At 47.1% G+C, this 13,954-nt stretch overlaps 1 protein-coding gene across 1 annotated transcript in view; it reads left to right on the forward strand.

Moving 5' to 3' along the window:
* The window catches only part of nsmfb (NMDA receptor synaptonuclear signaling and neuronal migration factor b), a gene marked incomplete at its 3' end in the record, with an annotated part of 69,587 nt that overhangs the window by 39,253 nt on the left and 16,380 nt on the right, over positions 1-13,954 (forward strand). Inside the window, exons 6-8 of the mRNA XM_079161248.1 lie at positions 10,563-10,615; positions 12,256-12,345; positions 13,737-13,864. Coding sequence (XP_079017374.1) covers positions 10,563-10,615; positions 12,256-12,345; positions 13,737-13,864 — 271 coding nt within the window. The remainder of the gene's footprint in view (positions 1-10,562; positions 10,616-12,255; positions 12,346-13,736; positions 13,865-13,954) is intronic.

Here is a 13,954-nt window from a genome sequence, read left to right on the forward strand (position 1 = left end):
TATATGACGCCAGGAACAGAGCAAAGGGTGTTTATTTTGAAAATTGACTGGAGGCTGTTGTCAGGATTCAGGGCTGAGCTAAGACTCATGAGCAGAGACCGACACTGGAGACGAGGTGAAGTTAGAAATAAGGTTCTTTTACTGGTCACCAAAAAGGGAATAAACAAAAACTTAAAGTGACTCCAACCAGGAGCGCGCAAAAAACAACAAAAAGGCAAAGTCATAAATCAATACGAGGGAAGAGCACGGGAGACACGAGGAGCACAAGGGGAAGAAACAATGACGATCTGACAACCGGAGCGGGGAAAGCAGGGGAGTATACATATGGGGTGATGAGAAGATTGGAGGCAGCTGGGTGGACCGGGCAGGTGAGTACAATCAGGACACACAAACACGACAGGATGTTACAGTACCCCCCCCCCCCCCCCCCCCTCTCTCTAGAGCCGGCTCCAGACGGCCCAGGTGGTGCTTGTAGAAATCCCTGATGAGGGAATGGTCCATAATGTTCTTGGGGGAGATCCAGCACCTCTCCTCTGGTCCGTATCCCTCCCAGTCGACTAGGAACTGGCGACCTCGACCTCTGGGGTGGACTGCCAGCAACCGTTTGACGGAATAGACTGGGCCGCCGTCAATGACCCGGGGGGTGGAGGGGGTTTGGAGGCGGGAACCAGTGGGCTGGTCCTTACTGGCTTAACCTTGGACATTGAAGGTAGGATGGACCTTCATGGTCCTGGGAAGTTGTAACTGGACCGCCGCAGGGTTAATCACCTTGGAGATGGAGGAAGGGACCGATGAATCTCGGGGGCCAGTTTGCGAGACTCCATACGGAGGGGAAGGTCCTTGGTGGACAGCCAGACCCTCTGTCCCACCCGGTAGCACGGGGCACATGGGACAGCAACCTCTCCATGGAGGGCTGGAAACAGGGGGGGTTGGTACCCGTAGACACACTGGAAGGGGGAGAGACCTGTGGCAGAAACAGGAAGTGAATTATGTGAGGATTTATGTGAATTACGGAGCCCCGTCTCTATCTCCTGATTGTAACGCTCCGTCTGACCGTTGGACTGGGGGTGGAACCAGGAAGAGAGGCTGGCTGTAACCCCAAGTTTTCTGCAGAATTCCTTCCAGAAGCCGGCCGTGAACTGGGGCCCTCGGTCGGAGACCACATGCTGTGGCAGACTGCAGGACTCTAGAGCGGAGGTTAGCGGGGACGAAAAGGCAGTTGGGAGGACAGCCGTTAGGAGGCTGTGCCCCGTTGGTGGCTCGTTTGACCTCACTCTCAATGCCCCAGGTCACCGCACCCACCACGCAGGAAGGAGGCAGGGTGGAAGTGGGGTCCCTCGGGGCATCCTCAGGCTCGAACTGGCGGGATAGGGCATCCTGTTTCACATTCCTAGAGCCTGGACGATATGATAAGGTGAAATTAAAGCGGTTAAAGAATAATGCCCACCTGGCCTGTCTGGAGTTCAGCCTTTTCACCGGTCTGATGTACTTCAAAATCTTATGGTCAGTCCATGATTGAAATGGTTGTCCAGCCCCCTCCAAACCAGTGTCTCTATTCTTCTAACGCCAGCTTGAGGGCCTACAGCTCCCGGTTGCCCACGTCATAATTCCTCTCTGCTGGGGACAGCCTCTTGGAGAAGAAAGCACATGGGTGGACCTTGTTATCCTTGGGAGAGCGCTGCGAGAGAACCCTTCCTACCCCCACATCGGAGGCGTCGACCTCAACGATTAACTGGAGTTCGGGGTCGGGCAAGGTGAGGATGGGAGCAGAGGTAAATCGCCTCTTGAGGGCCTGGAATGCTTCCCCAGGAACCTGGTGTCTGGAGAGGTGAGGGCATGGAGAGGGGCAGCCACAGAACTGTAGTTTCTAATAAAACGTCTATAAAAGTTAGCAAAACACAGAAATCTTTGAAGTTGCTTTCGGTCCGATAGGACTGGCCAGTCAGTAACAGTACTAACCTTGGCACCATCCATCTGCATGATCCCTGGTGACACGATGAAACCCAGGAAGAGGACGGAGCGTTTGTGGAACTCACACTTCTCCGCCTTGACAAACAGCTGATTCTCCAGCAGCCGCTGCAGAACCCTCCGGACATGCTGCTCATGTTCCTTCTCGCTTTTGGAAAGAAAATCAAGAGGTCATCCAGGTATACAAACACAAATATATTCAACATGTCCCTTAGAACATCATTGACTAGGGCCTGAAACACAGCTGTTAGTGAGACCAAATGGCATAACCCGGTACTCATAGTGGCCACTTTGAGTATTAAAAGCTGTCTTCCACTCGTCCCCCTCCCTGATTCTGACAAGGTGATAAGCATTTCTCAGATCGAGCTTAGTGAAGATGGAGGCCCCCTGCAATAGCTCAAGAAACCAGCTCCTGCTGGGGACGAGGAGGAGCGAATGATGCCAGAGTCCAGGGAGTTCTTGATGTACTGCACAGCGCCTCCCTCTCCGGGGCAGATAGAGAGTAGAAGCGTCCCTTGGGAGGGGAGGTCCCGGCGAGGAGGTCAATGGCGCAGTCGTAGGGACGGTGAGGGGGTAGGGAGGTGGCACGGGTCTTGTCGAAAACTTCCCTGAGGTCCAGGTATATGGGGGGAACCCCCAGGGATGCATGGAGTAAACCATGCGAGGAGAGAGGAAACGAGGAAACATGTTTTAAGAGACATGAGATGTCCTTTCCTCAGTTGCGTCACGTGAAGCGACATCTGTTTCTGATGACGGAGGATCAGCTGTGATCAGCTGATCAGTCGGCTTTAACAGCTGGAAAGACTTTTGAGAAGTTTGTGTCTGTTCACATGATCACTGTACTTAATAATAGTAACTAATAATACTAATAACTAATAAAGACACAGCAATCATCACTGTAGAGGTGTTGTCTCTCTGTTGCCTCTTTAACAAACTGTTCTGTTTATAAGATCAGGATCGATTTCTACCGGCGGAATGCAATCGTCTTATTTATGAATTATTTGCGTCTGTACGTTTTTAAATTGTGACTGCGACGTCATTATTAATATCACCCAGAATATGATTATTGTTTCTCTTAAATGATAAAACTCAAACACTCAGGAATGATCAGCCTCACGGGACTGAATGAAATGATAAATTATGTAAAAAGCTCTCTCTCACTTTAATTGTTACCATAATAAAAGTTATTGAGGGAAATATTAGATCATGAAAACACAAATCTTTCTAATAAATGAAGAAAGTTGTTTGAGGTCCTTTTGTTGTTCGGACTACAATGAACATCTATTTAAACCAGACAGTCAATCAGAAAACTAATCAAATATAAACTAGAGTCTAATCTGTGATCTGTCTTCACTCTGGTATGAAACTCCAGTCAGTCAGTCCGATCGGCTGCAGCGTCCAATCACATAACAGATTAACAATGAGGGGGCGTGTTGGCCGTTTAAACACTTCCTGAAAGTCTGTTCTCGTGCGTCCTCGCTCATGGCTCCTCCGAGGTCCCTCCTCCATCCTCGCTCCTCGATCCTCCGAGCTAAATAAGAGCTTTGGGACAGCCGTCAATATGGCGGTGCAGAACAACTTCCGGTTCAAGCGAGGAAATGACAATTAAGAGACTTGGGATGTACCTAGAGACACAATGAAACTAACGGATGTTACAGCTGTAGCTGTACCACTTCCTGCCTGGCTCAATCTGCTCTGTGCAACGCCCAATGCCTCTGTCAAAAATGTGAAAGAAATGTAGAAAAAATGATAAAAACTAATTAAATTAATAAAAAAAAGTGGATTCAAATACTAAAATAGACTAGGATCGTATTTTTAACAGAGCAGAGTGGAGAGTTGCATGCAGGGCTCGGCTGAAATACGAAATCGCAAGCACTGGTCGCAGACTCAGTCGGAAACTGCCCGATGGAACCCTTCGCATGAGGCTGATAACATTCAAAGCGGGATTTTATTTTATGGCTAAAATCAACACTAACTTTCTAGCTCCTGAAGCTAGCAGCTTGCCACAGCTGGGCGACTACTAGGTAGAGCAGGGTCGTCCTTCACTCAGAGGATCAGCGGTTCGATAGTGTTAAAGTGCTTTACGTGGTCGGAAGACCAGAAAGGAGCTGCACAAATACTGTCCATTTACCATTTGCTGAATGAAAGATGCCTCCTACAGCGCAATCCACTGTGAGAACCATCACACTATTCACTACTGGTAATTTGGTGCCTAACGCCTCCTGATAGCCAGCAAGGGGATACAAAACCATGTAATAACCAACAGGCACGGGAAAGACTGATAAATGACTCTTGACTTGATTTAGTTGTGATTAAAAGTGAAACAATGTCACATTTGAGGCAGGTTTCTTTCATCAAGTCCTTTCTCATCTCTATGTTTGTGCCCTGTTCCACTGCTACCACATTTTGGTGAATAGTTTCTATGCTTATACACAGGAAAAAAAACATTCATGCAGTCTTGTTCTCAACTTCTGTTGAGGGACATCACAATTCCCCTTGCAGTATTGTGTGTGTGTGTGTGTGTGCTGGTTGCAGGTCTAACCAGTGTTCTTCACTGAACATCGAAGTGTCAAAGTGGGGTCTGTCAATACGGGGCTATAGCTCACTGCTCAGTGAGCACTCCAAGTGAACAAATCAATCAATATTTGGCAAACAACCTCACATCCACCGAGGCAGAGACATGCCATTCGATGTTTGAGCCTGTGTGTGTGTGTGTGTGTGTGTTGAAAGTTCTTTAACAAGCATTTTATTTTTTTATATATTTGTGTATGTGTGTGTGTGTGTGTGTGTGTGTGTGTGTGTGTTCAGGGCTGTGTCACAGAATGCAAGGCTTTTAATAGAAAGGTACATCTCAGTTAGTTTCCCTAAATCGAATTATGCATGTTCAAATAGGCAAGACATTCAGTTTTTTTGTTTGTTTTTTTGGAAAGGTCACAGCCGGGTTGAGAGGGTTGGGTGAGATAGTTGTAGACACACTTGCGTTATCATGCACACACACCGGCTTAAATTTGACCCGGTAGTCTTGATGCGCGGGTGTTAGTGATTTTAAAAGATGTTGTCACGGTGCGAAAATACAACGCTGGCTGGCTGATGGATCCCCCTCTCCTCTGAGTCATCCCACTATTTTAGGCTCTGCCCTCACGACTCCTGCAATCCACACTGACATGTCAACGCTGTTTTGTAGAATGCCTCCAAACTGAACTGATACAAAATAGCAGGGGAAAATCCACGATGGACCTGGCTGCTGTTTGGTTAGGATTTCACCGATATCATCAGGTTGATATCGGCTTTTTGGTGATGAGACTCAGTGATGTTGTCTGTCGGAGTGGCAAAAACAACAGTGACTGCATGGGAAAAGCTAGTAATAATTGACTACAGGTGGGTCCTATTAAAAATAATGAGCTGTGGGGTTTGTGGACCAGCCATATTTGTTGTCACGAACCTCAACATAGTTTCTCACAGCTTTGTTTTGGATTAGCAAAATAGGTCATTGTTTGTTTCTTTGTCCATTAACACCCTGGCATTATTTATTCTGGTTATCCTTCTGTCTTCTTCTCCATTCTTGTGAACTTGGCTGAATGTCCATCTGGACTCAAGGATGAACTGAATTGAAATATGGTGTTCAAAGACCTGGCAATAACTCAAGGATTCATCTGCTCATGTTGACATTTTCACACAAATGTCTAATAGGATAAACCCACTGAAAATGCAAGAAGACTAAAACATGATTTAAATGTAATAGTCTTTCAAGGCCTATCATAATTTAGCATATTCATAAAAGTACAGGTTTTCCCACACAGGTGTGCGCTGTCAGTACCAGATGTTTCAACTAAAAGAGCACCAACATTCAGTTTAATAATTTAATATCACTTACAGCACTGTTCTTGCTGTTTGTGTTTGACTTCCACCTAGTATTTCAAAACAATTAGCTTCCCGAAATGCTCAAAATGTACTTGGGTCATATGGTCCATGCCTGGTGCCTTTAATAAAAATCCCCTTGCAATCTGTTAGTGTCCCAGCTTATTTTAAACATGCTGTTGTTCAGCCTCTTCTGAAAAAAGCCCCCACAAACACAAACCTTGATCCATCTCTTTCCATAACCTACAAGATCTACATATCTAAGCTGCATCTTATTTCTACGTTTCAGAGAGTTGTTGCCAAACAGCTCTCTGCTATCTTGACTGCACAAAACATTTGAGATAAATTGCAATCTGGTTTCTGCTTGAAGCATTCCACTGAAACTGGTCTTCTTAGAGTCTCCAAAGACATAATGATGTCTTCTGATGTGGGTGAATGCTTTGTTTTGTGGCTGTTGGATCTTAGTGCAGCCTTTGATACGGTAGATCACAGCATCCTGACTGAAAGGCTCAGGCAGTGGGTGAGTGCCTCTGGGATAGGAGTTTTTCTGCATCACTTGGTCTAAAAATGCTGCTCTTTCCTGTGGTGTGCCTCAGGGTTCTGTCTTGGGTCTCATATCATTTGCTTTGCATTTGCTTCCCTATCTCATATAATTAGTAAAGAAGTTTATATATATATGATATAACATGTCGGAGTAACTTCAAACACTTTATAAAGCACTATACTGGCTTCTTGAGTGTCCGGCCTGGTGTATAATCAAAGGATTGGCACCAAAACCAACTCACTATCAGTTCTGTCCTCTTTCAATGCTAACATGTTAGCACACAGTATGTAAAGTGATTATCACAGATAGACTTGAAGTTACTCCGACATGTTATATCAAACTTCTTTACTAATTATATGAGTAAGGAAAAATAGAAAATGTAAGCCAATGTAGATGAAAAATGTCATTCCACCTGCTGGCAAATACAAAATATTTTTAATCAGTTTCTCAAGTTGCATCCTGTTTTCTATCCAGGTAGCTGGAAATGTCATTGCTTGTTTGTGATCCATCCATCCATCCATTGTCCTCCGCTTATCCGGGGTCGAGTCGTAGTGGCAGCAGGCCAAGCAGGCTGACCCAGACTTCCCTCTCGCCCGCAACATTTTCCAGCTCATACTGGGGAATCCCAAGGCGTTACCAGGCCAGCTGGGAGATATAATCCCTCCAGCGTGTTCTGGGTCTTCCCCGTGGTCTCCTCCCAGTTGGACGTGCCCGGAAAACCTCCAGTGGGAGGAGTCCCGGAGGCATCCTAATTAGATGCCTGAACCACCTCAGCTGACTCCTTTCAACGCGAAGGAGTAGCGGCTCAACTCCAAGTTCCCTCCTGATGTCCGAGCTCCTTACCCTATCTCTAAGGCTGAGCCCGGCCACCCTACGGAGGAAACTCATTTCGGCCGCTTGTACCCGAGACCTTGTCCTTTCGGTCATGACCCAGAGTTCGTGACCAGAGGTGAGGGTAGGAACGTAGACCGACCAGTAAATTGAGAGCTTTGCCTTCTGACTCAGCTCTCTCTTCACCAAGACAGTCCGGTGCAGTGCCTGTTGTACTGCTGCAGCCGCACCGCTCCGCCTGTCGATCTCCCGCTCCATCTTACCCTCACTCATGAACAAGACCTCGAGATACTTGAACACCTTCGCTTGAGGTCGGCACTCCGTCCCCACCTGGAGGGAGCAATCCACCGGTTTCCGGCAGAGCACCATGACCTCAGATTTGGAGGTGCTAACTCTCATCCCCGCCGCTTCACACTCGGCTGCAAACCGCCCCAGTGAATGCTGGAGGTCACGATCCAAGGAGGCCAACAGGACCATATCATCTGCAAACAGCAGAGAGGTGATCCCGAGACCCCCAAACCTGATGTTCTCCACCCTCCCTGGCTGCGGCTAGATATCCTGTCCGTGAAAGTCACGAACAGGACTGGTGAAAAAAGGCAGCCCTGGCGGAGGCCAACACCCACTGGGAACATGTCTGACTAATTGCCGAGAATGCGGACACAGCTCCTACTGCAGTCGTACAGAGACCGGATCGCCCGTTGTAACGGGTCTGGCACCCCATACTCCAGCAGCACCCCCCACAAGAACTCGTCGAAAGCCTTCTCCAAGTCCACAAAGCACATATGCAAACTCCCAGAACCCCTCCAGTAGTCTTGCGAGGGTAAAGAGCTGGTCCACTGTTCCACGGCCGGGACGGAATCCGCACTGCTCCTCTTGAATCCGAGGTTCGACAAACGGTCGGAGCCTCCTTTCCAGTACCCTGGCATAAGCCTTCCCCGGTAGGCTGAGTAGTGTGATACCCCGATAATTCGAGCACACTCTCCGTCCCCCTTTTTGAAAATGGGAACCACCACCCCGGTCTGCCAGTCCATGGGCACTGATCCCGACCCCAATGCAACACTGAAGAGGCGTGTCAGCCAAGACAGCCCAATAGTGTCCAGCGCCTTCAGCATCTCAGGGCGGATCTCATCCACCCCCGGCGCCTTGCCACCAAGGAGCTTTTTGATTACCTTAGCGACCTCTGCCAGGGATATGGGTGAGCCCCCCCTAGGTCTTCAGGTGCTGCCTCCTCTGCAGAGGACATATTGGTCGGGTTTAGGAGTTCCTCAAAGTGCTCTGTCCCCTGTCCGGGTCAGCAGCCCCCCCCCCCCCCCCCCGCTGAGAACAGCCTGGGGGGGGCCCTGCTTTCCCTTCCTGAGCCGTCGGATGGTTTGCCAGAACCTCCTTGAGGCCAACCGAAAGTCCTTCTCCATGGCCTCCCCGAACTCCTCCCATGCCCGAGCTTTAGCATCCGGCCCTGAAGGCCTCCTTCTTCAGCTTGACGACTTCCCTCACCTCCGGTGCCACCACCGGGTTCTTGGGTTGCCGCCACGACAGGCACCGATGACCTTTCGGCCACAGCTCCTAGCGGCCGCGTCCACAACGGAGGCTTTGAACATGGTCCATTCGGATTCCATGTCCCCAACCTCCCTCGGGATGTGTGAGAAGTTCTTCCGGAAGTGGGAGTTGAAGACCTCCCGGACAGGGTCCTCCGCCAGACGTTCCTAGTCCAACCGGTTCCCCTGCCATCTGATCCAACTCACCACCAGGTGGTGATCAGTTGACAGCTCTGCTCCTCTCTTCACCCAAGTGTCCAAGACATACGGCCGCAGATCAGATGATACGATTACAAAGTTGATCATTGATCTCCGGCCTAACGTGTTCTGGTACCAGGTACACTGATGAGCCACCTTATGTTCGAACATGGTGTTTGTTATGGCCAAACCGTGGCTAGCACAGAAGTCCAATAACGAAACACCACTCGGGTTCAGATCGGGCAAGCCGTTCCTCCTAACCCCCCCCTGCCAGGTTTCTCCGTCTTTGCCCACGTGAGCGTTGAAGTCCCCCAGGAGAACTATGGAGTCGGCAGGCGGCGCCCTTTCCAGGTCCCCTCCCACCGACTCCAAGATGGCCTGATACTCCGAACTGCTATTTGGTGCATAAGCACAAACCACAGTCAGAGCCTTGCTCCCCACATGGAGGCAACCCTCTCATTCTCCGGTGAGAACTCCAACACAGCGGCGCTCAGCCGAGGGCTCGTGAGTATCCCCACTCCCGCCCGGCGCCTCTCACCTTGGGCAACTCCAGAAAAGGACAAAGTCCAACCCCTCTCCAGGAGCTTGGTTCCAGAGCCAGTACTGTGTGTGGAGGTGAGTCCAACTATATCTAGCTGGTATCGCTCCACCTCCTGCACCAGCTCCGGCTCTTTCCCCGCTAGCGAGGTGACGTTTCACGTCCCTAGAGCTAGTCTATGCTGCCGGCGATCGGCTCGTCCAGGCCTCCGGCCTGACCTGCCGCCCGGTCTGCATTGCACCCGACCCCGATGCTTGTCCCTGCGGGTGGTGTGTCCACAGGGTGGCTGCTCCATGTCGTTTCTTCGGGCTGAGCCTGACCGGGCCCCATGGGCTGAAGGCCCGGCCACCAGACGTTCGCCGACGAGCTCCCCTCCTGGGTCTGGCTCCGGGAGGGTGCCCTGGTTTCCCTGGTCCGGGCGAGGTGGCTGAAGACCGTGGGCTGCTTATCATCATGGTTATTTTGAACCGCTCTTAGTCTGGGCTCTCCGCTGAGACCTGTTTGCCTTGGGAGACCCTGCCAGGGGCTACTGCCCCGGACAACATAGCTCCCAGGATCACTGAGCCACTCAAACTCCTCCACCACGTTAAGGTGGCGATTCGTCGAGGAGAATTGTTTGTAATAAGAAAGGTAAAATACAAACGCGTTATTTTATACATTTTACTTTTTTCTGTAAAAAGTAATAGGAAGTTACAATCATGTAGACAAATATAACTGATGATAAAACTGTCAAGGTTCACATTATATAAATAAAGCAAGATGTACCTCATTTTCAGCTAACATCATTGTTTGAATCAGGAAATAGAAAGGGTAAAAACTTTTAATTGTGCAGCAGATGAAATACTTTTGTTCTGGCAAATTATTAGAGTATTGCAAAGTATTATTTATTTTTAAAAATAAATAGATACTTCATAATACATGAGGTACGCTTTAGCTTCATGTATTCTAACACATTAGCGTATGATACTGGAGACTCAGAGCTGATATTGGTACCAATGATTTTATCACTGCTCTGACTAGACTTTCCTGTTCTGTTCTGTTCCTCATTCTTGATGTCTCTGTCTTCTTCTTCTCTTCCCTAAAATGGTAGAAATTTTCGCAAGCAGCTCAGGATGGTGGGCAGCCGCAGGATGAAGGTCCAGAGTAAGTCTTCCAGTCGGTCAGTGTGCATGTATGTGCAGTATGCTGATGTCAGTGCATTTTCATGCATTAATTAATGCTCAACAGTGTGAACCATAACATTGGAATTTATTTGTGCTTTATGCATGGAGCAGCAGTGCTGGGCATGTTTATAAGAATATTGTGTCAAGAGTATGTTTATGAATCAGACATGCCATTGAAACATAATCCCTAAAATCCACATCGATGGTGATTTGGTCAGTCTTCACTGAAGTGTTTACACCGGTGTGTGTATGTCAGTGTGTGTCTGCCACATTTGCTTTAGAAAAAGAATTGTCTTTTTCATGATATTGATCGTGTGCTGAAATGTTCAAAGGCCATTTGATATAACAGTGGTGAATTTGAGTGCCAGAAAACATCTGCACGTGTTTGTTTTCTCTATTTCTAGCCATGACTCTATTTCAACTTTTGAAAAGTTGCAAAAAAGAAATGCAAATTAGGCTTCCAGTGAAAAAAGGCTAGACTGCATGGCTGTAATCTGCCAGTAACGAACGGAGTGGATATCAATATACAACCAGAAAGATGCTGACAGCGAAACAGCTGATCAGTCATGTGAGTTAAAAGTTCGCTACATCAGAAATTATTTGGGAAAGGCGTTTCCATATGTCATTTAGCGCATCAACTGTTTTTTGACAAAGAAAAAAACGTAATGTTTTTGCATAAATATGGTTTAGAAGTTTAGACAAGGATTCAGTCTGAACCCCTAAGCCTATTTTTAGGTCTCTGCTCGAAAATTGCATACCCATACTCAAGAGAGTGTAGATCTCTAACTACAAGGTCTATTTGAATAATTTTATTTTTTTTAATAACAGAAACACTTGTGAGATTTGTTCAGATGGGTAAATATTGTGTATATGTTACTGGTTAATAGTAAATGAAGATGGCACACAGCTCAAATTGAAAATTGTCAGGTTCGTCTTTTTTTTGTGAGGCCCTGGCTAGCCTAAAAATCATAGCACAACAGGTCAGGCGTCTCTCTGCAAATTTTTACTTTGATATAGTAAAGAATAAAACAGTTATAGAGGTTTCAGTACAGAGAATTCAGGCGAGGTCATCATTTTGGAACCAGTTGTTCCAGCGTCAGAGTCTCAGACACTGGCCGTAGACTGGTGTTGATTGATAGAATCCTTAGCCAGTAAAAATCCAAAATTCGCCGCCCTGCGCCATGCGTAAAACCGATCCGAGGAAAACTCAAATCCCTACCCCCCGGTCCCCCAGGCTTGTTTTACCCCCTTTTCACCAGGAAACAGTTAAAAAAACACCGGCTATACATAGCAACACTGTAGCTTAGCCGTGAACGGATTATTGGACCTTTTTCTTCATGATTCTTCTCAAAGTTTTAATCAAGACTTTTAATCAATTATTTGGACAAAAATATTTGATTGAAATGACAAAACAGTATTGTCATTCCAACACAATATATTTTCAATCAACTATTATTGATTTACCTTAATAAACATAAACCGCTAAGGCCAGTTAACATGGGCGTTAAACACACCGGGTCAACAAGATGGAACCCGTGATTTCTGGGGTTGATGATCATTTTGAGAGAATGTTTGTGTGTGTGTGGTAGAGTGACACTCTTCCCCCCCTAACTCCATCAGCCTTTGCCGACCGCCGAGCCAAGAGTTTCAGCCGCTCATGGAGTGACCCGACACCCGTCAAGCCTGACTCACTGCATGACTCCAGAGACAGTGAGTGGACGCTCCCTTAATCACTCATGCACACACAAACAAAATGCCGTACAATATGGGCGACTGGGGGCTAAGTAGAGAGCGGGGCCGTCCTTCAATCAGAGGATCGGCGGTTCGATCCCCGGCTCCGCTGGTCGCCAGCCGATGTGTCCTTGAGCAAGACACTTAACCCCAAAATTGCTCCCGTAGCTGTGCCTACGGTGTAGAAATGTGATAGAATCTGAATTGTAAGTCACTTTGGATAAAAGCGTCTGCTAAATGACTGTAATGTAATATATAAAATAAAGTAGTTACTTGACATAGAATATACACGCTTTTATGCTCATACTTATACACACACATAAACACATAAGCACATGACTTTGGATGCATGTATTAACTAAAAAATGCACATAGAAACACATCATAGATTATACAACTACATATACAGAACATGCAAATGATCACTGTTACAGACAAAAAACACACAGACAGATGGATAGAGGCACTCGACTATAGGTTGAATAGACAAAAAAGATGATGTCCGATGTTTTTTCTTAATCACTTTTCATTGACGTCGATGGAAAACATCATGAGGTCAAGGAAAGATGTGAATGAGAGTTCATAAGGACTTAGGAAAAGACGGCATTTACACTATGCAACGGCGGATGTTTTTTTTAAATGCAACTTTATTTATCAACTGTAGAAAATACGTACAGTGACAATCTCAATGCTGTACAATTCAAGTAAGGATTCCTGTTCAAAATAGAACCTCACCTCCTAAGAAGGATGTTTTCAGTTTATCCATAAAATTAAACCGCGACGGAGGATGTTATTGACAGCCGAATGGTGCTTTGCTTTAAACGTTGCTGCCTCAAGGAATTGTGGGATGGCATCATCTCCTTTACTTTGCTAAAGGATGGTCCAGTGTTCTCTATGCGAAAGGAGATAGGAAAGGAAGCAATGAAGCACCTTTCCAAGTGCCTTTCCTTAGCATTTAAGGCATCTGACACTTAATACATAATTTCAGTCAGTTAGGAACCCTCTGAACAAACAAGACTATTGCGCCTCTGTTATTGTAGTTTTCGACTGTCATTGTGTGTCTACAGTTTATCTGAATGTCTCCACTCTTTTCTTTTTGCCATCCATCCACTCAGCCATCCTCATCTTTCAACCCGGTTGTCCATCTGCCTGTTGCCGTGTGTCGTAGCCGTCTGGATGCATCAGGAGAGCGTTATTGTGTTGTTTTGTCTCGTCTGCTGTCTGATTAGAACTCTCCTCTCTTTGCTGGAAAAAAATGAAATAACAGGTGCAGCGCTTTTAAAATGGAGCACGCTCCTCTCTAATCTTGTTTGTGTGTTATCCTTTCATCTCACCCTTTGTTCCTGTTTATGTGTGTGTGTATGAGCCAGGTGGCGAGCTTCAGAGCTCCTCAGGGACTCTAGATGAAGGGCCAGACGAGGACGCTGACTGGGAGGAGGAGAGGGAGATGGAGAGGACGGCCTGTGATGGAGAGGACTTCATCCCACCTAAAATCATGGTGTGGATCTCCGCAATCAATTTACAAAGTTGATTTCAAAGTCAACCAAAATATATCCATCATGCAGCCAGGGGTATGAAGGTTTTTTTC

The sequence above is a fragment of the Pholis gunnellus genome (assembly GCF_910591455.1).
Source record: "Pholis gunnellus genome assembly, chromosome: 6".
In the NCBI taxonomy this organism is placed as follows: Eukaryota; Metazoa; Chordata; class Actinopteri; order Perciformes; family Pholidae; genus Pholis; species Pholis gunnellus.